This window comes from Gossypium raimondii, chromosome 8 (genome assembly GCF_025698545.1).
Source record: "Gossypium raimondii isolate GPD5lz chromosome 8, ASM2569854v1, whole genome shotgun sequence".
In the NCBI taxonomy this organism is placed as follows: Eukaryota; Viridiplantae; Streptophyta; class Magnoliopsida; order Malvales; family Malvaceae; genus Gossypium; species Gossypium raimondii.
Window position 1 is genome coordinate 2,172,032 of NC_068572.1, and position 23,235 is coordinate 2,195,266.

Here is a 23,235-nt window from a genome sequence, read left to right on the forward strand (position 1 = left end):
CAGAAATTACAATTTGTACTATCAAACATGACATAAAGAATTACAAAATTGTATGGTTTAACAAACCCTAAAATTGAATAAAAATCAGTGGGGGTGTTCTTAATTTAGAAGATGCCTAGATTTTACTTGTTCAGGGTTTGATGTCATGAGTGCCTTTGTCTTCATCACAATTTCTAAATGTGCATTTGCGGGTGTTCTGTATTTCTGAGTATGTTTTAAGTACTGTTGCATACATTTAAAACTGTTCTTGTTATCTAAATTTCAATGTCAACTTCTTGTTCATCATTGTTTATATCTGTGGGTGTTCTGTAATTCTGAAAATGTTTAGTAATACACTAGTCTTTGAGAACCATTAATACTCTGATACTCACAGACACCATTCCTCCTGTGTATATATGTATATCTAACAAAAAAGCAGCCTGAAATTGTAATGGAAAACTCCATTAAATTATAATAAACATTTGTAAATGAGTTTGAACTGTCTCAAAAGCCAATTGTATATTTGGATGAGGTCTTGTCTATGATCAGTTTGCTTACCCTAAGTGTGATGTGTGAAACTGTAAACTTGTTGATGCTTCGTACACCTTTAATCTTTATCCTCGCTGGTCCCGGCCCTTGTTGTCTAGATTCCGATGAGAAGCCTTCCGCGACATTATATGCATACATTTCCTGAAATCCATTAAAACAAAGATTAGTACAATTGTTCCAACAAGCCAAACTCAAATCTGAATCAGAACCGGAATTTCAGAGCGCAAGAATATATTTTTGTTTACATGTTTAGATCCTCAGTCATTTTCTTAATCTCACTTGACCATAACAGTGGGTCAATGTTCTTCGGTAAAGAGTGTTGTTGTTTAGTTTTCTCGGTCAACCACTGCTCAGCCTTGTTGCACTCATTCAATATCTGAAAAAACCAAATCAGTTCCAACACAAGTGAATATTGCGTCTATAATGCGTAAAAATCACTAATTATCATACCGATTCTCTATCCTCATTTGGCAAAGATTTCGTTGACATTCTTATATCCGCGATGCACTTAAATAGATCTGTCGAAGCCTGTGTTCTTGCTTCTTCATCTTTAAACCGGTTCTCGACTGGATCCACCAACTAAAAGATAAAAAAAGATGGAGCGGTGAAGCAAGATGAAGAGAGCAACAATGGAGTAAACTTCTACGATTGAACGAAGAAATTTTGACCTTCTTAAGAGCCTCTAATTTAGAAGTGTAAGCGCCTTCGGTTTCATCCTCCCCATCATCGTAAAGCCACTCCTCGGTCTCTTGCAGGCTTTTGGAAATGCCCTCTCTTTCCTCATCAGATGCAAAACCACGATATATGTTGAAAAGCTTTGCATAAATATTATTAGACGAACGTCAGTATATCAAGAATAATAGAAAAACATATACCACTTATCATTTAGATCGAGTGTTTTACCTTATTCCGCATTTCATAGACATAAGATTCCAAGGCATTCTTCTTCTCTTTTGTTTGTTCCATAGTCCGGTCCTGTTGCGCCAACTTAAGTTCTTTATCTTGAGCTTCCATAAGCTCAACCCCTGTCATCGTGCCATTTATGTTTTCACTAACTGGTATCTCAAGCCTTCTCATTGTTTTATCATTGGTCTTACCATCAGCCTGCATCAAAAAGAAAACCACAAATGAACTTTGAACCTACATCAGCTAAAGAACACAAACTATATAAAAACATGACAAGATTGCATGACATGAAAGCAACATGAAACAATAACACGGATGTCTTGAAAACTATGTTATACGAATAATTAACATACTAAAACCTTAAACCCTAAACCATAAAGATGGCGCATAAAGAACATGATATAATGATGATACGAACTTACTGAAGCATTTGATGGTTTAGGCTGCATATATGTACCATCTTCACTGCCATTTGTTACATGCCGGACTTCCTTTGTGCTCAATTCGGAATCATCTACATGCTCTTCGATCAGCTGAAGGCAAAATCTCTCAGAAACTAAATATCAATAAGATGATAGAACAGAATTTGAAATCCTTAGTTACCATAGCTGACTCGACATTAACAATGCCATGAAGGTTTAGTTGAACTTTGACTTTAACCCTTGCCCTTTCACTATTGGAGGCTTGGAAAGGGCCGATCTGCAAAACCAAATGTTCACCAATCTGTAAGCTGGTCAATTCCATTGAAACAAGAAATATTCAAGGTTAGACATACTGTGAAACAACTTATTTCCGAGGGTACACCAGAAGGCAGTTCGTTTGGATTAGCATAGAAGGGTTCCAAATGAAACAAACTACTTCTCTGTAATTGTAGAACTATAGCACTAGGAATTGGCTGGCCTCTCGGAAACAACACATAATTAGACCCTTGCAAGATTGGGGTTTTATCCAAAGAGAACCCTATGGAGAATGGAATACAATCTTGAACCTACAAAAGCCATGGAAATTTTCCATTACTATATGCAAAATGCATAAAAATAAGCAAAAAAAACAGTTCCTCATATGGTCTAGATCATGATTGAGTGAATTTGTGTTGCTACAAACCTCGTAATCTCTAACCCGAAAAATTGGACTGAGCATTGCGCATTGAAGAGCACATCCTCGTGCAACACACTCACTTGCATTTATTGTCCGACTGGGTTCTCTCCTAAAAAAAGAAGCTAACTGTCTTGTTATAGCCGGTATCCTGGACCCCGATCCGACAAGTTCGACAGCAAGGATTTTCCCCACAGTTAACCCTGCATCGGTTATAGCTTTAGTACAAGGAATGTTAATCCTCTCCAACAACCCGGAAGCCAACTTCTCAAATTCTTCCCTCTTAATGAAACCTTTGACATCCTTTTCATCCATCAAACACTCGATATTTAAAGGCGCCTCCGCATTAGCACTCAAAACCTTCTTCAGTTTCTCACACGCTGCCCTTAACCTGATAGAAGCCCGGACATTAGAGTACACATCTATATTATACTGCTCCTTGAAACAAGCTGCAAAATATCCAAACAAAATCTCATCAAAATCCCTTCCGCCAAGGCTGTTATCGAAAGCATGTGATAGTATCCTCATTTGTCCAGCCTCAAATGATACAATCGAGACCTGGGTATCACAATGGCCGATATCCACAAAAGCAACATTCGTCGGACCAGCATTGGAGAAATCCGTTTTGTAAATCCCATAACCAAGTGCGGTCGCAGTACAGTCATGCATTAATCTAAGAGGTTTCAACCCGGCAATCTTAGCAGCATCCAAATATGCACGTCTTTGCAAGTCAGTGAAGTATGAAGGAATACCAATAACACAATCCAAAACAGGAAGTCCCAAATTCGTCTCCGTCATATATTTCAAATGCGCAAACAGCATGGCCATAATTTGCACAGGCGTAAATCGATGTGTTTCCCCTAAATACTTCAAGTGAATCAAAATGCCACCATCTTGACCCTCTGAAGTTTCAAATGGTAACATTCTTAACTCATTTTGAACATCAGGGTCTTGAAACTTCCTACCAATCAACCTTTTCACTTGCGATACAGTAGTTTTTGGATGCATCATGGCAGAAGCCGCCGCAGCAGAGCCGAGGAACCTCTGTTTCTCTCCGAAGCATACCAAAGCCGGCGTTTCACGTTTCGATTCATCATTCAACAACACATCTACACCTCTTTGCTTTACAGCAGCAATTACACATTTCTCATTTCCAATATCAAAACCTACAACGCTCATTTTGACTCACTAAAAACAACAATTCTAGAATCAAAACTGGATTCAATTTAAATTGTACTAAATTTCTCAAAATTTCCTCCTCAAAGCATCACCAGCAGAAGCTACAAAAAGGAAAACCAAGATTAGACCATAAAAAAATTATTTTCTATGATACCATTAGCTAAGAAAACAAAAGATAAAATGTGGGGAAAAACCTAATTTTAAAGCATTTTTTTGCCGCTTTTGGCCGCAAAACAACAATGCTTCAATGACCCAAATTTCCATTTTCTTTCCAATTAATCAGAAACAAAGTAAAATCTATATCAAGTTTCAACAGAAACATAAAAACCCCCAAGTTTGATGCTTCTTTGCACCCTTTTGGCCATAAAATAACAAGTCCCAATGACCCAATTCTCCATTTTCGTTGCATTTAATCAGAAACCAAATAAAACCCATATCTCTGCCAAAATTAAACAGGAAAAAAGAATCAAACCCAACAAAGTTTTTCTTTTTCCTTTTCTTAAAAAAGTCTCGGGTTAAAGTAAAAGGAAACCATAATTTACCTGATAGAGGAAAAATCTGCCGCAACAAAAAGAATAAAGAGAAATTCGGATTTGAAAGAACCCAAAGAAATTGAAAGACGAAGTGGGATGGTATGGAGAGGAAATCTCCTATTTTCTCGCTTAACTTTTTAAGGCTAATAACATCACCCGCTATTGAGAAAATTCAATATTTAATTTTTAAGCTTTCAAAATAAATATTTAATTTTGAAATTTACCAAACAAAATTAATTTTTGATAAGTTCAAAATTATATATTTAATTTTTGCTTATTCAAGTTTGACTATTGTTGAAATCCCGAATTTTAAAAGATGGATTTAATTCTTACCATTTATAATTGTAATGTGTGAATCTTTGTCTATTATAATTAATCGAATTTATCTATATTTATACTATAATAAATCATTTGAACAACATAATGGCCACTTACAAACAATGATCGGGAGAATTTGGAATTCTTGGTATAAATGTTTATGGGTCGGGTTAGATTTGAGTGAAATTTAAACATAATATTAATATATTTTATAATTGTTCAAGTCCTGTTTTGTCTAAAATATGAGTCTATAATTTCGTCAAATTTCGTCAATATTTGTTAATAACTAACTCAAACTTATTTTAAATCTGTTTATATTATTTTTTGAATTTTAAAAATATGTTTATATTATTTTTAATTTAATAATTTTATATGTATTTCATTTAATAAAATTTTATACATAGCCATCTTAATCTTTTTAATATTTACATTATAATATTATATATATTACTATATATTTAATTTATATGTGTTATAAATTGTTTAATTTAAACAATTTATAGGGATATTATTTAGTATAGTCAATGGAATTTTTAGATTCTATGAGTAAAACATGAGTATTGACAAGTATCCAATAGGAATACAGTAAAATATTTAAAAACATATATATAGGAATAAAAACACACTATCAATGTACCAAATAGTAATATATATATATATATATATATATAATAACATAATACATATAAACATAAAAAACAAACCAGGCCGGATCTAGATCTTGAATGTTCAAGTTCGAGTCCAAATCATATTTTAAATGAGCCTAATTTTGTTTTTACCTAAACTTATTTTTCGAATCTAATATTTTCACTTAAATGTTATTTGAATAGCGCAACACATTAACAATTCAATCAAATATTTACTAATATTAATGCAAGATTAATGTCACATGGGACATTAAGAATGAGAGCTTAGCTTTGGCAAACAACCTTGGGTGAGGTTTGATTAAGAAGTTTATAAGTTTCAAAAAATTGAAGATTATCAATGTGAAAACATATCAATCGATGAACCATTGGGGTGTATATGAAATGATTTATGATATGTTGTACTCTGCTTTTAAAATTGACAATGATTAAGATACTGATAATTTATATGTTAATGCCCAACTCATGAGAAATTAATACATTTATATTTAGGCTAAAACGTTTAAAATATTATATAAATTGTTTAATTTATGAAATAAACTAATTTGAGAAAAGTATCTTTAAATCAGATTTAAAGAGTATAAAAAAATCATTTTACTATATTTAAGCCATTTGAAGAAGCATCAACTGTTTTATACAAATCAAATTATTATTACAAGAGATATATCAAATTTATGTATTGTATTTTTAATCAAATTATTTGGAGAAACAAACAACATTGGTCGAATATGACCAATTCAATTTAAGCATGGCACGAAAATATAATTAAAACACGGCATAAATATAGCAACCATTAAGAAGCATCATTCCATACAACTGCTATGACATAAATATTATATATATATATATATATTATGAAAAGAAAACTCCACTAACAGTGCATGACTGATGATCTGTGAAGAAGAGAGGCTTAAGAGAAAGGTGAAGTAAAACAACCATAATATATATAAATGTTATATATAGAAAAAAGAAAAGGGGTAAATAAGGAACAGAACTCTCTCCCAATGCCAACCACCACAAATTCTACAACAACTAAGAAAACCCACAAACCTTGAAACATGTCAAGATCAAACCAACACCAAACTGTGGCCTGGACCGAACTGAACCAGTTTTGAACGATGGTGAAACGAGTGCAACTCACTACAAAGGTAGAATGAAAATAAAACAAATTAAGCACAGTTGTATATAATAATAAATCACAGGATATGTTAAACTCAAAACTCACTAAACTATTCGAAAATTTTCATTTAAGTCACTAAATTATTCGAAAATTTTTATTAAAGTCATTAGGTTGTTCAATTCTTTTTTATTTTTAAACTCCAGCTATTGAGCTCCAAGCGACGATTCGACGGTCGATATAGTATATTAGTATCATTCGATGAATAACAGAGTATACCTTAAATCCAACTCGATTTGAAGGTTAATGTTAGATATCAGAGAAAAAAGCTATTTAGATTTTAGTTCGCAAATTCATGACATTCAAAGTTGTTTTATGAAAAAAAACTAAATTATAAAAGAGAAAGAGAGCTTTGTATTGGTGCAAACGGTACCAACAGAGAAAGCCATACAACAATAATTTTAAGAGTTTAGTTAGTAACTTAAATGAAAACTTTTGAATAAATGAATGGCTATTTTGTAACTTTTTAAAGTTGAATGATCAAAATGTAAGTTTAGTTTACCCTAAACCACTTGTTGAATAGATAGCAGATCTAGTCCGCGCTTCAGAAATCACTAGGAAAATAATAATGAGCGGTAGAAATCACTTTTACCTGCTGTGGTTGTTGGTAAGCCCCTGGTTGTTGGTAATTCCCATATCCAGCAGGATAGCCACCATAGTACATGTTAGGATCTTGGGGAGGAGGTGCATATCCGTATGCTTCATATCCTTGAGCATATCCATAATATCCGCTGTTCCACTGTGCAGGATCAGGTTGAGCCTGAAACTCAAATAGTCTTCTTAATTTGCTGCATGTAGCATGGGTTTATTTACAAAAGAACTATTAGTTTATATACAAAACCTGTTTGGTTGAAGGACTTCGTCCCCATGAAAGACGAACATTTCTTCCTCCAAAAATGGTACCGTTCAGAACCGATAAAGCTTGCTCCGCACTAGCCCTACAGTACATATAGCAGAATGTGTTAATACCATGAAATAAGATTTGATACTTCACATACCAAAATCGAACATGGTATTTAATGTTTACCTGTTAGCATATTGAACAAAACCACAATTCTTGTTAGCAGGAATTTTTACATGAACTACCTCGCCAAGTTGGCTAAATATTTGTTTTAATTGGTCTTCAGAAACACTGGGGTCCAAACCACCAACAAATATCTGCATTTAAGCGTGTAAGATTTTCAGTTGGCCATAAAATGAAATAATGTAGATCAATATATAAGCAAAAGCTACCCACTGTAGTGTTACTCGGATCATTCTCGCCAGGATTTCCTTGAGCATTCTGGTAAGTAGCTGCAAATCACAAACACGTTTAAACTACCATAGGATCAGGTGATAATGGATCATGTAATAGTGAAAGGTGGTGCCATCCCTGAATGTTAACATTTTCATATTGCCACAATAACTCATAACTGATTCAACAATTTTCTTCTTTCCTTTTTTTTCCTCCTAAAACTACATATTTCATGTTAACTATGAAAACCCCAAGCCTGTTTACAGATATCATGTAATAAAGTTATAGCATCATTGCTTCTAAAGCTCAAATTAGACATTGTTGAGGAAATATAACACATTCAAAAAAAGTAACAGGCTAATGGATACAAAAAGTTAATTCAATAAGCACTTCAAAATAATTCTCTCCATGGTATGTAAAAGAACAAAAATACAAACCACCACATATAATCACTCAAACAGTTACAATTGCAACCATAAACATCCTCTGGGTTACATCAAGGCTTACCATCACCAGGAGAAATCATAAGTATTAAAATAAAAGAATCCACTAACAGCTGAAAAAGAAAACATCAATTACTTATTAAACTCAAGGAATAACTATAGTTCCACTTATTTTATTAACCTCAGGGTGAAAAGGGGATATGAGGAAATAAAATCAGAGACTCATCTTTTCTCCTTAATTGACATGAAAATCTTCTCTTTCTTTCACCAAATTTTTGGAAGGGGGAGGGAAGAGAGATTGCTGCTGGTGCTTCAATTGAATGATTTACAAGTTCAACTTCAATAATTACTTTCAACTAGAAAGAACCTATCTCCTAAACTAATCCTAAATTCTAAAAATACTGTCATTCTCTGCATTCACATAAACCTAGAGTATTAGTAGCCAAAAAATGGCAAGATGAAGCATGTACTAAGAACCAACGAGATTCTTCCAAACTTGAAATGACAAACAACCTCAAATGACAAGTGGAAAAATATGTGTTAAAAATGCAATTAATAATACTGTAGATTCATATGCAGATGCTCCACTAGTTAGGCTTAGGCAATATAGACAGATGACTGATCCACATCCATTTTAAATCCAGAAACTGAGGAAGGACTTTAACTACAAATTCTGGGTTTCTTTCCTGACTGAATTTGTCCTCAAGTGCAACAGAACAATAGAATGAGGACAAAGAAGTTACTAAAATTTTAAAAACCAACACAAATTTGAAATGCAAAAGAACAAAACTTGAGCCAAGGTTAATTAATAGAATGGTGCATGATGACATCCATGACAACTTTACAGATGGCTGCTTCACCTAGTTTTGAGCATTACAGCTTGACTTCAAAGGAAATAAAAAGGAGTGTGTAAACATATGCAAGTATAGAAAGGTAACTGATCCATGATGAAAAAAGTTTCAAGACTTGTAAAAAAAAAGTAAAACAAGAGATAAAGGAAACATGTTGGGAAACTGAAACAAATTGAACTTGACTGGAAAAGTTAATAAGGAACTGGAAAATTAATTTGCGAACGTAGGACAAATACTGTCACGAGAAAATGAAGCTTACGACAAAAACAAAGTAACTGACCTAAAATGAGGCCACGCATTAAAGTGGAATCATTTCAGCTGATATCAGTTCCAGGCCCCCCAAAATGAGAGCCTCTCGATGTCCTGCTTTAAGACAACATGAGTTTTATATAAGTTTTTGCCTGTTTTAATATTAAATGTGCCCAAGTTTACAAAGGAAAACTGGAATGAAACGAATTTCTGTAAATTCCGCCAATCTTCAAGTGCATAACTGAAAGAATTTGAACTTTTAAGTGTAACTGCACCTTATGAAAGTAAAAACCACAAGAAAAAGTTAACCAACTAGCACTCAACGTGGCAATTCAAAGTACTATAGCATAAATCAAGGCCAATAAATCCTGTACACAACCAAGCAAATCCATATGGAAACCAAGATGAAGACTGAACACTATATAAACCACAAGATTGTACCTTTCTGATACGGCTGACCAGTGACAGGCTTCTTATTAGAAGCTGGTCCAATCCGCATTGCCCTTGTTGAACAATACATCCCATTCATTTCAGTCATGGCACGAATCTGTTCAGATTCATCAGCAAACCTCACAAATCCATAACCTTTTGACCGTCCTGTGGTCCTATCAGTAACCACTTTTGCACCCTTAATAGACGGGTAAACAGCCTTAAAAGTCTCTTGTAACATGTAATCCGAAACATCAGCTGCTAAATCCCCAACAAAGATTGTGTACTCAGGACCCTCTTCTTGCCTCTTTTCCCCAGATCCAAGTGATGCCCAATTCAACCTAAAATTCTGCTCAGCGTTTGGCATTGGCAGCCCGTTATAAGACTGCAAAACCCTCTCAGCTGCCACACGGGACACAAATTCGATAAACCCATATCCTTCCGGTAAAGCAGATTGCTTATTCCTAATCACCTTAGCCGAAACCACCTAAAAAGCCCAAAAGATTAAAGTTTTGCTGAATTATAACTTAATTCTATTTATTTTTAAGCTTTACTAAAAATCAAAAGAAAATAAATTCATTCAAATACAGAAAGGACTTCTACGGAAAATATTAGTACTATAGCATGTCCGCTCCTCCTAACTAAATTAAATTAAATATGTTTTTTTTCTTATTGACTTAAAAGACTTTTCATTTTTATTAAAATTATTCAAAAATATATATAGATAACAAATCAATTACCTCTCCAGTTTGAGCAAAGATATTGATGAGGTAATTCTCATCCATCCACGGCTGAAGATCTCCGATCCAAAGAGATCGAATCTCACCGGAGCCAGCAGCAGAACCGGCGGAGTACTGCTGCATCTGAGTGGGCGGAGGAACAGGTTGCGGCGTCCAACCGGTAGGTGGAGGAACCGGCTGACCACCCTGCTGTTGTTGAGACATCATCATCCAAGGCTGCGACTGCGGTTGTTGCTGGTACTGATGAGCCTGAGACTGATCAGCCGCCATGGGAGGTGGCGGAGCCACGCCACCAGCTGCTGGTTGTTGCATCATATTCGATGAGACAAAGGACAGATATTTGGGAGATTACGAAGAGAAGAGGAAAACCCTAGATTAATTTTAATTTGGTAATCGAAATTTTATAACGAGGGTTGCTTTAAAAAATTCTTGTTTCCTTTTAAATTATTGTTTTGGTTAAATTCTAATTTTGGTCCTTCTTGTATACTTAAATTTGAGTTTTAATTTATATTTTTAAATTTTAATTTTAATTTTAATTTTAATATATATTGATATTTATTATTTATATAAATTAATTTTATTATTGAAAATGCTTAAATTGTGTTAAATTAAAATATAAAATAAATTGTCAAATTTCAATATAGTAAATAGACTAAAACTGCTGATGTGATAATATGATTGAATAGATCAAGCCAATGACCCAAAGAGTAATTCCTTTACCTAGGTTGGATTCAGCCAATCCGATCATGTTTTGAACTGATGGTCCGAATAAAGATCAAATTATTTTTAATCATGATATTAATATATCTTATAATCGAATAAATTTAGTTTGTTTTAAAATATTCATAAAACTTGCTCCCGTAATTAAATAATTAATTCTATTAATTTATTATTTTTATTTTTTAAATTTGTATTATTTTTATTTGTTAAATTTTTTATGTGTTATTTAATTTTTTAAATATTTACCTTATAATATCATAGATTACTATAGATTTAATTTCTATAGGTTACAAATTACGTAAAGGTAAATTACACCCATGATTAGTCTACATATTTTGTTCACTTCAATTTTTTTCTCAATTTAATCATTCTAAATAATTTAATTGTACAAATTAATCACTATCGTTAAATTTTTTCATTTTATTTTAATGGATTGTTAATGTGGATCATTAGCACATTATGTGTTCGACACTTGGTCTTTTTTGTTGACTTTTGACTAAAGTTTCGAGACATTTCTATAAATTCAAGGGAAAAGTTTGGACTAATTATAAAAAGGTCCCTAAATTTTAGTCAAAAGTCAACAAAAAATGTCACGCATCAGACACTCAATGTACTAATGTCTCACATCAACAATCCGTTAAAAGAAAACGGAAATTTTAATGGCAATGACTAATTTGCACAATTATCTTATTTAGAGTGATTAAATTGAAAAAAAATTGAAGTGATCAAGATAGAACAAATCCTATTTTAGAGAGACCATGGGTGTAGTTTACCCATTATGTAATATATAAAAACAAAATAATATAATATATTATAAACATATAAAATAGATTGAGCCGAACTCAAGCCTTGAATGTTGGAAGTTTGAGTCCAACCCATAATTTAAATGAGCCAAAATTTTTAGGCCAACCCATTTTTTGGACTTAATATTTTTACCCAATCTCTTTCAAATTTCGAGCAAGCCTTCAAGTTTAGGCAGACAACTTCTCCTTTGAACAGGTCTGTTTGAAAGTTCATACAATTGTTTATAGGCATAATGACTTTTTGGACCCTTTAACTTTACAAAAAAAGTCATTTTAGCCCTTTCATTTACTTTTTCGCCTCTTATAGCCCTTGAATTTACATTTTTGTCAAATCACCCCAAAATGAATGGAAAAATTAGTATTTGTTAACATTGCTAACGTGGCATACATGTGGATTGTCATGCGCATGCCATGTTAGCAATTAATTAAACTTTTTAAAATTTAAAAACTATTTTTTATTTTTATACTTTTAAAGTAATTTTAATGATTTTTAATATAATTTTTTGAATTTTAAAAAATCATTTAAATTTTGACATGTCATCTACGTGGCAATGCACATGTATGCCACATCAACAAATTTCTAAAGTTAAGTTTTTCAACCATTTTGGGGTGATTTGACAAACAATACATGTTTAAGAGCTATAAAAGGCAAAAATTTAAATAGAGAGCTAAAATAACTTTTTTTTTTGTAAAGTTTGAGAGCCAAATACTTCCTTATATCCTGTTTAAAATATTTGTGTTCAAGATTATCAACACTATATTAGTGGACGTATCATTTTATTTTATTCTAATACTCGTTCATATCGACATAAATATATTTTGGTATATCGTTTTTCACAATTTTTATTTTTAGAGTAATATATTTATTTATGGCATAATTTTTATTTTAATAAAATACTAGTCCTATGGATACTTACTGAGTAAAATTATAAATAAATAATTTTATGTATATCATAAATAATAAAATAAAATAATTAATAGATAAATATAGAAACAATGAGAAGTAAAATAAATGTATTTACCAGTTTTAGAAAAAAATCTCAATGTTTCCTATTAAATAAAAAGAAAATAAATATGACATTAAAGAAGAATAAGAGAAGAAAAAAGAAAAAATATGTTAATATTTTTAATTTAATTAATTTAATAAGAGATATTTCAATATAGCCCTTTTAATTATATGTAAAAATTGCATTTTTAGTCACTTTAAATATTAATATAAATATTAATAATTCAGTTTCAACCATTTTAATATTAATATTTTTTAACTTTGGCCCTTCCAAAATTTTTAATTTCATTTCGACCCTCCAGTTCCTTGCTTCACCACTATAATGTACTGGCTTGATTTAGTAATCTCAACAACTCAATTCAAGTCAACTCAAGTACTCACCACAATGTAATCGATTTTGTGTCGGTTTCAGTTGCACTCGTTGATGCGTACTATTTTAGTAGAAAAATGAAACACTCAACTCTCTATTCCACACCAATGAGGATTTCGGCTTGTGTCGGTCACACCTGCCCATTCTGTCAAATTTCGACTACACCGTTTGGAACATTATGCATCAACTGACGCATAAATATTTTATATTTGAAATTTATTTAATATCATTCATTTGATATTTGTAAATATTAATTATATATATTAATTATTTTTCAAAAATATCGATAAATCCAAAACGATACAACAAAATAGATCGATATAATAAACACCGATTCTTATAAAAAACAATGTAGCCATCAATAAAATACTAACTACCTTAACTCACCCTCTTACATTACCTTTCAAATATTAAACATGTTTTATTTACTAAGTATCATTAATAATTAACCTAAATAAACATTGAAATATTAAAAAGAAATTATTACTCATATTTGCCCTAATTTATCTTACATCGCATACTTTAAAGAACAACACTTCAATTTTCTTACAAAATGTAGCTAGTCTTGTTTGTAGTCAATTACGGTTAGAGATGCTTATGTGCCGGGTTGGGACAGGTTCGAGCTGAGCCTAAGTATAATATTAATACATTTTATGTTTATCCAAGCTCGACCTGATCCAAAATATGAGCCTAAAATTTTGCCCATTTTATGCTCGTCCATATTATTTTTTAATTTTTAAAAAATATTTATATTATATTATTTTAATATTTAATAATTTTATACCTTTTTTATTTATTGAAATTTTTCATATAGTAATCTTAACATTATTTTAATGTTTACATTAGAGCAGTATTATATATTTAGTATATGTTTTTTTAATGTGTCTTAAATTACATAATATAAAATATTAAAAACTTACAAATCGATCGGGCTGGGTCATGAATGTTTAAGCTCGAGCTCAACTCATATTTTAACTGGATCTTATTTTTTTTTGCCCAAATCCATTTTTCTGATATAATTTTTTTGCCCAAATCCTCTCAAATTTTGAGTGGGCCTTCAGGTTTGAATGGGTACCCAACCCATGAACCGGTCTAATTAGTGGTAGCTATATAAAAGAGTACTTGTATTAAAAAAAAGATAAAATAATAAAAATATGAAAAGAAGAAGAAAAGAAATCCACGTATAAATGGAACGAGAGTTAAACGCTATGGCTTCGCCCTCGTACAACCATTCGGAAAGAATGCTCTTTATCAATTGCCAGATTTCTTGGAATTTAAATTTCTGTTTTTAATTTATATATATATATTCATTTCAAAAAAAAATTTCTCTTTTGAAATCTGATTTTGAATGATTAATATCAGCCATGATTTCTTCAAGCAAGTTCAAAGCCGTTGATTTTTACAGGTTCGTAGATCGCATTCTTTCTTTTAAAAGTTTATGATGATTGATGCGAATTAATTTAAGTTTGAAATTTTTTTTATGGATCTAAGCATTTTATAAGGTTTGAAAGTTCTTTTTTATTTATTTATGTACTGGAAAATGAAAGCTACCTGCTAGCTTCGGTTTATTATCCCGTTTCAATGAATTTGATGAATTCTTGTTTGGTTGCTAAGACTTCGTTAGTAATGTGACGTATGAGCTGAAATTCTTCGTTCAAAGATATTGAGGTTTATCTCTCTGATTAAGTTTTGAGAGCTTAAATTTCAAATTCAAAATAGTGTAATTTGTGTAATAAAATATACGTAAATATAACATTTATGATTACTTTTTAAACTTATTAATATATACATTAAGCAATGAATTCAAAATTTAACCTTAATTTATACATGCATTTCAAATTTCAATTTCACGTTGAGGTTACCAATTATAGCATAAGTCATCTGCTGAAATTATTGGTTAAAATTCCTTGTTTTAAAGTTTTTTTTTTGTTTTTGTTTTTTTCAAGAATATCTATTGTATGGTTAAGTAAATGTTAAGTGCCGTGGTAGTATGATTTTCATCAATTATTATTTTCTTTTTCTGCAGGAAAATCCCTAGAGATTTGACAGAGGCATCGGTATCGGGTGCATGGTTGTGCATAGCAGCTGCATTGGCTATGATATTTTTACTTGGAATGGTAGGCAGCTTTTCTGTTCTTCAACTTCGATTTGATTTGACGTGTTTGGTGTGTAGAGTTGATTTTTTTTTATCCAAACAACATTTATCTGACATATTTTTATCTCAGTAGTCGTTGCCATTCCCCTTAATTATAATTTGCGATATATATTTTGCAGGAACTGAACAAATATTTAACAGTCAGCACCTCGACATCTATTATAATTGACAATAGTTCTGATGGGGACTTTTTACGCATTGGTTTTAACATCAGGTGCATTCATTTTCTGTACATTGAAATCATCTGATGTTCTCATTAGGTTGTAAAGCCTTTATGTAGTTAAAGTCTTTAGGTTTATGTGGCAGTGTCCTAGCATACAGTCTTGATCTTGGGTCTTGAAGTAACAGCTGTTGTTGGATTTTTTCCCCCAATTTCCTTTATGGATGCATCATCCTTATCTCATGTATTAAAGACAATAGGAATAAGTTGAGGTAATCTTTGTCCTGTGAGAGTTAGCCTTGTACTTTGACTGGCATCATCATGTTGCCTGTCATGGTTGTTGTCCGGTTTTGATTAAAAAGTTAAAAAAAGAAGAAGAAAGAATAGGTTGAGTGTATCTATTAGTGTATATATATACACTATATGTGAATGTACATGTACATGGATGATTCCTGGCTGAACTGTGATAATAGCTGTTTATTGCTACTATACCGAAGGTCCAAGTGAACTTCATGTCAAATTAGAAGCAGAGGGATTTTTACTTTGCAGATCGAACAGGTGGTTATATAAATTTTTATTTCTTCGTATATATACTTCTATAGACAGTGTACTGGGCAGTAGTGGCTTGAAAAGTATTGAATTTCAGGTGTTGAGAACATGACGATACTTAAGTTTCTGCTTGATCTCATATTTGGTGTCAATTTAGCTTAGCAAGAAAAGACTGTTGTATTATTCTTTGCTTGATTAGCAAATAAACGATAAGATTACATCATATTATGGTTCGAGGGGGTACTTTTTGCTGCTTTTGAGAGTTCTAGACAGATTTTTGGTAACCGTTGGCTTTATGTTGCTACGTGCCAATTAGCCATGCATGCATATTTGAACATGACTAAATTGATTTTCTTCAAAGCTGTCATAATTTGCTACGGTTTCAGTGATCTTAATTATATGTATGTTTATTTCTTCAATATCCTTTAACATTTTTCAAGCTTTATTTTTAATGATAGATAATTAGGTTGACTGACAATTCTTTTTAACCTCCAGTTTTCCAGCGCTCTCATGTGAATTTGCATCTGTTGATGTGAGTGATGCCTTGGGAACTGTAAGAATCTATCATCAGATGTGTTTCTTCTGCTTAACTTTATTGAAAAGGATAACTTATGCTCCTGTTTATCAGTAGATCTTATAAGAGATGGATCTTGCCCTTGCTCCAAAATGTTTTACTGGCTGGAAACTTAATAATGCACTTCAAAGTTCAAATGCCTGGCATAGGTTATGTCTGGAAAATTTTGGATGAGCTATACTCTTGTTCCCTATATTTTTTCGTAAATTTATATCATAATATTTTTATGCTAAAGAAAACGAAATATACCACACGCCTATGCCCGAGTATTTTTTAAATACTTTCCTGTCAATATTTATATTCATACTCCATTCTTCAAGCTGCCTGAATGTTTTTCCTCGATAGCATTTTGACATATAAACTTCGGTCCATATGACTAAATTTGTGCCTTCTGTTTTCAGAACAGGTTTAATATAACAAAAACGATTCGAAAGTTTTCTAAAGATCCACAATTAAGGCACAAGGCTATTGAGTTTCATTCAGAACCTGTTCCACACGTCAGTCAGCATGGAGATGAAGTTGATGACGAAGCTGTTGAGGGTTCCGTATCATTGAATAGTGATAGCTTTGCCAAACTATCAACTTGTTTTGAATGTCTTTCTTTCAGGCATCCAATTTTGGTCGTCAATTTTTTTGCTCCTTGGTGCTATTGGAGCACTCGCCTGGTAATCCATGCATGATCTTTGTCTTGAAGTACTGGCTGAAAGCATTATTGTCTAGCTCTTCAGCTGTGTGTAGGGATCATTCATAACTAATTTTGTACAGGATGCTGATGTAGTTGCCATATCTTCTGTTTCAATTAACTAATGTTGTGATTATGTACTTTTATATTATGACCAGCTATATATTTTTTTCTTTTTTTGATAAGTGAGCATTTTAATGACCCTCTGTTATCCTCTCTGATGTAAAGTGTTTCTTAGTTTTTTGTTCTTGTTCCTTCATAATGAGCATAGAGCTGTTCCTTTTTAGGATTTTGAGCTCGAGTGTCTTCTTAGCTTATGATAAGTTTCCTCAACAATGTTTCTTTGGTTTCAGAGACCATCGTGGGAGAAAGCTGCAAAGATAATTAAAGAAAGGTCTGAGCAGGCGTATTTTTCTTTTTCCAATGGAATTAGTGTGTACACAGTTTCTTGATTTAGCACAGAAATTTGCGCCCTTTGTTTTTACAGGTATGATCCAGACAAGGATGGACGTATTATTTTGGCAAAAGTTAATTGCAACGAAGCAGCTGACTTGTGTAAGAGGTATTTTTTTTTTTGACACTTTTTGTCTTAGAATATGATTATATGTCATTATTTGACCACTAACCAATACTTGTGTTAGAGGTACCACTTCATTTATTTAAACAAATCTGTTTTGCTTCTAATATAGAACTATTTCAAATGTTGTATATTATCCATAGCTTTCCTACAAGTTTAATTTTTTTTCTCTCTCTTGTTTTCTAATTACTGTGTGCTTCCTTGTTCTGTGTTCTTTTCATTACAGGCATCACGTTCAAGGGTATCCATCCATTCGCATTTTTCGAAATGGCAGTGATTTGAGGTAAAAGAAAATATTATTGTACATATCTTTGCTAGCCTTATGTCAATGACTTAATGTCCTGTTTCCGCTCCCCCCCCCCCCTTATTTCCGTTGCTTGTTACTCAACAAACTGTAAAGGATTCTTTTGGTAAAGGTACGAAACGTTACAATTTAGTAAAATAGATTTCATGGAGAGAAAGACTGGAGCAGTTTATGAAAAATAAGTAAGGTGACAGGCAGTGATGATGGAAGCAAATAAGAGGCTGAGAAGAATTACATTGGTTATTGTAATTGTAAAAAGAACGCTGCAGACAGAAATTTAGAGTGCTAACGTTGTTAAATAATTAAAAGAATCCCCTAAATGAAATTTTAAACTTTGAATCTTCTATTTATAGCCTTTCTAAAGTAGTTATCTCTAAAAGAATAGTTATAAAACAAGTGACGGGAGGAATATAGGTTAATTCACATGAACATGTTATAAATTATGGGTAATAAGAGTGAACGGAATCATGTTCATATTACTTGTAGTGTGTAATGAGAGAGAAGTTATGAAGATAATAGATATAATGCTAGTTTCATGAAATTACACTCATATAACTCATGTTTGCAAAAAGAGTGCTCTACTTGCGAACTTAATTGAAAGTGCATAGTTTGATTAATGAGGAATGGAAGAGAAAAAGAACACTTGTACTCCGGATAAGGGTTAAGAAGTAGAATTCTTAACAGTAAGCCTCAAGTCATATTCTCCAAAACATCTCCAACAGTGGAGCAAGCCTAAAAATCTTACTAGCCAGTTTTGCCTAATTCCACAACTTTCTCAACATGCAGTGATTCTGTAAGGAATAATTGGACACTACTATTGCCAGAAGCATTAATAACCAAAAACGAGTATATGAAGCTTGTATATGTCCTATGTTTTTAACCTTCCACATTCATTTGACCACGAACTCTAGATTCTAGAAGATTATTTCTTCCTAGCTATTGAATGCGGCTGAACCTTCTGTATGTGGATTTTCCTTGTCTGACTTGTAAGTATTTTAGGGATGACGATGGACACCATGAACATGAATCTTATTATGGAGATCGTGATACAGACGCACTGGTTAAGGTACACCTAAAATTTGATTTAAAATGGCTATTTCCAATTACTGATCGGTTTCAGAAACCATATCAGATGAAGATGCATGCATGACCCATTGCAATCGTGGTTTCTTCCAGGCAATGGAAGAACTGGTCTCACCTACTCCATTGGCGAACCAGAAGCTGGCTTTAGAGAAGAATAGACCAGCACCATTGACAGGAGGATGCAGAATTGAAGGATACGTGCGTGTGAAAAAGGTGATAATTACAATCCCAGATTAGATTCTGAAAATTGGACTTATTTTACGTATTATTTGTCTGTCCAATCATTTATTTATTCCTTAAAAACTGAAAGCACTTGGTGTTGCAATATGCAGGTTCCTGGCAACCTTATCATTTCGTCTCGTTCAGGAGCCCATTCTTTTGACTCTTCTCACATGAACATGTCTCATGTCATTGGCCATCTTTCCTTTGGTAAAATAATTTCACCCCAAGTACTAAGTGATGTGAAGCGACTAATACCGTATCTCGGTAGAAGCCACGACAAGTTGAACGGTCGATCATTCATTAATCACCGGGATTTAGACGCAAATGTTACAGTAAGTTCCTTCTTTCATATGATACTTTCTGTTTCAATTGCGCGTTTTCCATTTTAAGTGCCAATGTGTTGACCGTGAATCTTCTTTTATCTACCTTTTTCCGCAAAGCAATCAATTGGTGGAGTAAGATACTAAGTACATATTTAAACCACAATAACAATATTGTATTCTAAGAACTCGTTAGGAATCTAAATCTATAGCGTGACTCTTCAGCAGAAATTATGGCAATTGCGATTAGGAAAACTAGACTAATTAATCGCAAATCGGGCTAATTTATATTAATCCAAATTGAGTTTTACTTTTTTCGAATCATTTCATTTTGTTTAGCATCATATTTGGATCATTTTAAGTTCGAGTCATTTTTAGATTTAAATATTTTCGAGTTTAAGTTATTTTGAATTTAGTTTAAGTCATTTGAAAAACTAGACTAATCAATTGGGCAAATCGGACCAATTTATATTAATCCAATTTGAGTTTTAATTTTTCCGAATCATTTCATTTTGGTTAGTCTCATATTTGGATCATTTCAAGTTTGAATGAATTTTAGATTCAAATCTTTTCGAGTTCAAGTCGTTTTGAATTTAGTTTTTTTTTTTTAGATTCAAGTCAATTAGGTTTGAGGTTTGAGTTTTTTGAATTTAGTCATTATAAGTCGCATATTTCAGATTCTAGTCCCCTCTTCTAATTCAAGTTATTTGTTCACGTCTTTTAAGTTCAAAACACTTTAGATTCAAGTTGTGTTAGATTTGGATCAGATTAGGGTTCGAGACAATTTGAGTTCGGATTAATTCAAGTTTAGATTAGACAAATTTAAATTGTTGACTTGGTTTATAATTAAATTGGATTGAGTCAAATTTATATTTTGATTGATTTGATTGAATTTTTGAATTAAATTAAAAAGTTACAATGGACAGGTTTGAAAAAAAACCTTGTAATATGGTGTAAAATCTGAAAGATAAGCCACAGAAACTAGAAGAAAACTCTTTAAACTTATAAGCTTCACCATTCTTAATTACTTTTTTCAGATTGAACATTACCTTCAAGCAGTGAAAACAGAGGTGGTTACAGTAAAATCTTCTCATGAAAGTTCGTTAATCGAGCAATACGAGTACACACTACACAGCACACAGCAGTCTGGCACAAAGCGTAAACATGCCTGTTGCCAAATTTCATTTCCAGTTATCTCCAATGCAGGTAATTATTCTTCAAAACAGCTTAATTACATTTAACCAGGTTTTTACCTTCAATCCTTCTGGTTTTTTCTTTAGTTGGACAATTTTCTTTTGATAGAATGATAAATTTAATCGTTAACGTTTATATTTTTTTGTCGTTTTGGTTCTTATTCCCTTTTTGAGTTAAATTTGATCCTTAATATTTTAGAAACTAGTCAAATTGTATTTTTTAATGATGACTAAAATATTAATTTTAATGTTATTGGCTTGACAACTCGTATAACAGTTTAACAAATAATTCAAAATTTATAAAAATCAAAATTAAAATACATAAAATGTTTATACAAATTAAAAAATTTAGTATGAAGTACTGTGGACTATCACGTGAGTTCTTTGTATTTAAAATTTAATATTTTAGTTAGTATTCTTGTTAAGAAACATCATTTCAACTCTTTTTCAAAAGTTTGATAATCAAATTCGACTCTTTTTAAAAGATTAAAGGTCAAATTTAACTAAAAAAAATTAAAATTAAAATTAAAAAAAAACACATAAACATTAAAAAGCAAATTTTGACATATTCCTTTTATTTTTCTTACACAGGTTTTAATAACCGAAAACCCAAAATCATTGTCACACTTTCTCACCAATGTTTGCGCTATAATTGGAGGTGTTTTCACGGTTAGTATCTTACAATCTTTCTTGGATCATTTTCGGAATCTTTTATTTGATTCATCTATTATACTCTAATTTAAAATTTAAATTATCTATTTTATAATATTAATAGTTTATCTAAATAATTAATATCATTAATTAATTCAATTAAAATATAAATTTAGATTTTTTCTTCATAACAATAAATCTTTATCTGTAGGATGATTTAAAAGGGACGTTTTTTAGAAAAAAAAAAACCTTGTTTTATTATTTTAATCAAAATAGTAAATGGCAATGTTTTTAGAACCAGATCAGTAGTCAACAAATCAAGTCATTGGTTCGCCGGTCCGACTAAAATATCAACTGTTTTTTTAAAGTTCAGTTCAATCGATTCGTACTAGTTCTTAATCTAATCAGTTTAATGTCTTTCTTTGAACCGATACCTCGATTGGTTTTCAGTCTAACCAGCCGTTCCGGTCTGATTCAAATATCATTAATTATTGATGTTAATTATTTGAATTAACTAAAGACATTATAAAAATAAAGTACCAAATTATTTGAGCAGAGGACCAAAATAATAATTGAATCTATTATTCTAGATAAATCTCAATTTTGAAGTCCAGCTTGGGTTTTAGCAAACTATAGAGATTGAAGTTGAGCATGAACATCAAGCTGGTTTTTTAATAGGTAAACGAGTTTCATCCAGCCTGTTTGAGGGAGGTCGATTTTTATCTGAACCAAGTTTAAGCTTTAAAAATGAAATGAAATTAAATTTAAGTCAAGTTTAAATTTCTAGTGAAAATTGAGTTCAGCTAGACTCAATTACAACCTTAACTCTAATGTTCATAAATCTTCTCCACGGATTGCAGGTTGCTGGGATTTTGGATTCAATCTTATACAATACAATAAGGCTGATGAAAAAAATGGAGACAGGCAAAAACATTTGACAGGCAAGCAAAAAAAGAGAGACAATTTTGTTATTATGTAAAGATTTGTAACGAGTGATGAGGATGGTTTTATGGAAAAACACAGTTGAAATGTAACCATTTTAGCTTCTGCTTGTTTACTGGGAAAATATTGTTGATTCTTACTTTTGTCTTCAAGTTCATTGATTTGCTGGGAAATCAACCCCAACCATAATCCTTGTCTTGTTTTTTACTGAGAAAATATTGTTGATTCTTACTCTTTTTTTTTCTCTTCTAAGTTCATTGATTTGCTGGGAAATCAACCCGAAGGTACAATTTTCATGCTCGAACAAGTTTTTTTCTCGAAACTGAAAATTCAATTTGATTAATTTTAACTCATATTCAACATTTCTGAGCAATAATCCGAATTCATATAACTCAAATTCTTGAATCTATAGTAATTAAAGTCCAAATTGTCTTGAAAAGAAAATTGATATGAATTTTAAATGATTCAATTGAAACAATTCAAATCCGAAAAAATTTAAATAATTTAGAATGATACAAATTTAAAATAATCGAAATTTGAAATAATCCGATCTCATAATAACTTAACTTAAAAGTATGGTTCGAACTCAAAATAATTC

General features: G+C 31.7%; 3 protein-coding genes across 5 annotated transcripts; 1 reads left to right on the top strand and 2 right to left on the bottom strand.

Annotated features, from left to right (window-relative positions):
- Window positions 1–272: 272 nt before the first annotated feature.
- On the bottom strand, window positions 273–4,409 carry LOC105790198 (heat shock 70 kDa protein 16). Of its 3 annotated transcripts, XR_001132423.2 has the most exons (11): window positions 4,251–4,409; window positions 2,539–3,809; window positions 2,210–2,422; window positions 2,038–2,133; window positions 1,857–1,967; window positions 1,432–1,632; window positions 1,197–1,343; window positions 979–1,107; window positions 774–904; window positions 538–669; window positions 273–419 (listed from the first exon to the last, which is right to left on the bottom strand). XR_001132423.2 is itself a non-coding variant. In XM_012617675.2 (10 exons), exons 2-10 carry the CDS (start codon window positions 3,706–3,708, stop codon window positions 594–596), a joined length of 2,274 nt encoding a protein of 757 aa, XP_012473129.1. In that variant the 5' UTR covers window positions 3,709–3,809; window positions 4,251–4,409; the 3' UTR covers window positions 421–593. The 3 variants fall into 3 exon arrangements, 2 of the variants coding, with proteins under 2 accessions (XP_012473129.1, XP_052491110.1); XM_012617675.2 differs by lacking the exon at window positions 273–419 and having other exon boundaries at window positions 421–669; XM_052635150.1 differs by lacking the exons at window positions 273–419; window positions 4,251–4,409 and adding an exon at window positions 3,903–4,141 and having other exon boundaries at window positions 421–669.
- A 1,556-nt stretch (window positions 4,410–5,965) lies between these two features.
- On the bottom strand, window positions 5,966–10,724 carry LOC105790199 (polyadenylate-binding protein RBP45C). The gene is made up of 7 exons (XM_012617678.1): window positions 10,327–10,724; window positions 9,599–10,073; window positions 7,618–7,673; window positions 7,408–7,538; window positions 7,222–7,318; window positions 6,973–7,140; window positions 5,966–6,343 (listed from the first exon to the last, which is right to left on the bottom strand). Exons 1-7 carry the CDS (start codon window positions 10,639–10,641, stop codon window positions 6,341–6,343), a joined length of 1,245 nt encoding a protein of 414 aa, XP_012473132.1. The 5' UTR covers window positions 10,642–10,724; the 3' UTR covers window positions 5,966–6,340.
- Window positions 10,725–14,464: 3,740 nt separating this feature from the next.
- LOC105790200 (protein disulfide-isomerase 5-3) lies at window positions 14,465–22,757 on the top strand. Its single transcript, XM_012617679.2, is given in 15 exon segments — window positions 14,465–14,630; window positions 15,252–15,342; window positions 15,500–15,594; window positions 16,585–16,642; window positions 17,065–17,328; window positions 17,699–17,739; window positions 17,833–17,907; window positions 18,149–18,205; window positions 19,226–19,292; window positions 19,403–19,522; window positions 19,642–19,863; window positions 20,889–20,972; window positions 20,974–21,057; window positions 21,636–21,713; window positions 22,556–22,757. Coding segments are annotated over 15 exon segments (1,455 nt in total). The 5' UTR covers window positions 14,465–14,589; the 3' UTR covers window positions 22,634–22,757.
- Window positions 22,758–23,235: the final 478 nt, after the last annotated feature.

Coding starts and splice junctions, on each gene's coding strand:
- LOC105790199 (XM_012617678.1), bottom strand. CDS start 10,641: ATGATGCAACAACCAGCAGCTGGTGGCGTGGCTCCGCCACCTCCCATG. Junction 10,074..10,326: donor TCTTTGCTCAAACTGGAGAG/GTAATTGATTTG, acceptor TGGGCTTTTTAG/GTGGTTTCGGCTAAGGTGAT. Junction 7,674..9,598: donor TGGTCAGCCGTATCAGAAAG/GTACAATCTTGT, acceptor TGTGATTTGCAG/CTACTTACCAGAATGCTCAA.
- LOC105790198 (XM_012617675.2), bottom strand. CDS start 3,708: ATGAGCGTTGTAGGTTTTGATATTGGAAATGAGAAATGTGTAATTGCT. Junction 2,423..2,538: donor TTCGGGTTAGAGATTACGAG/GTTTGTAGCAAC, acceptor TGGCTTTTGTAG/GTTCAAGATTGTATTCCATT. Junction 1,633..1,856: donor CTAAACCATCAAATGCTTCA/GTAAGTTCGTAT, acceptor TTTTTGATGCAG/GCTGATGGTAAGACCAATGA.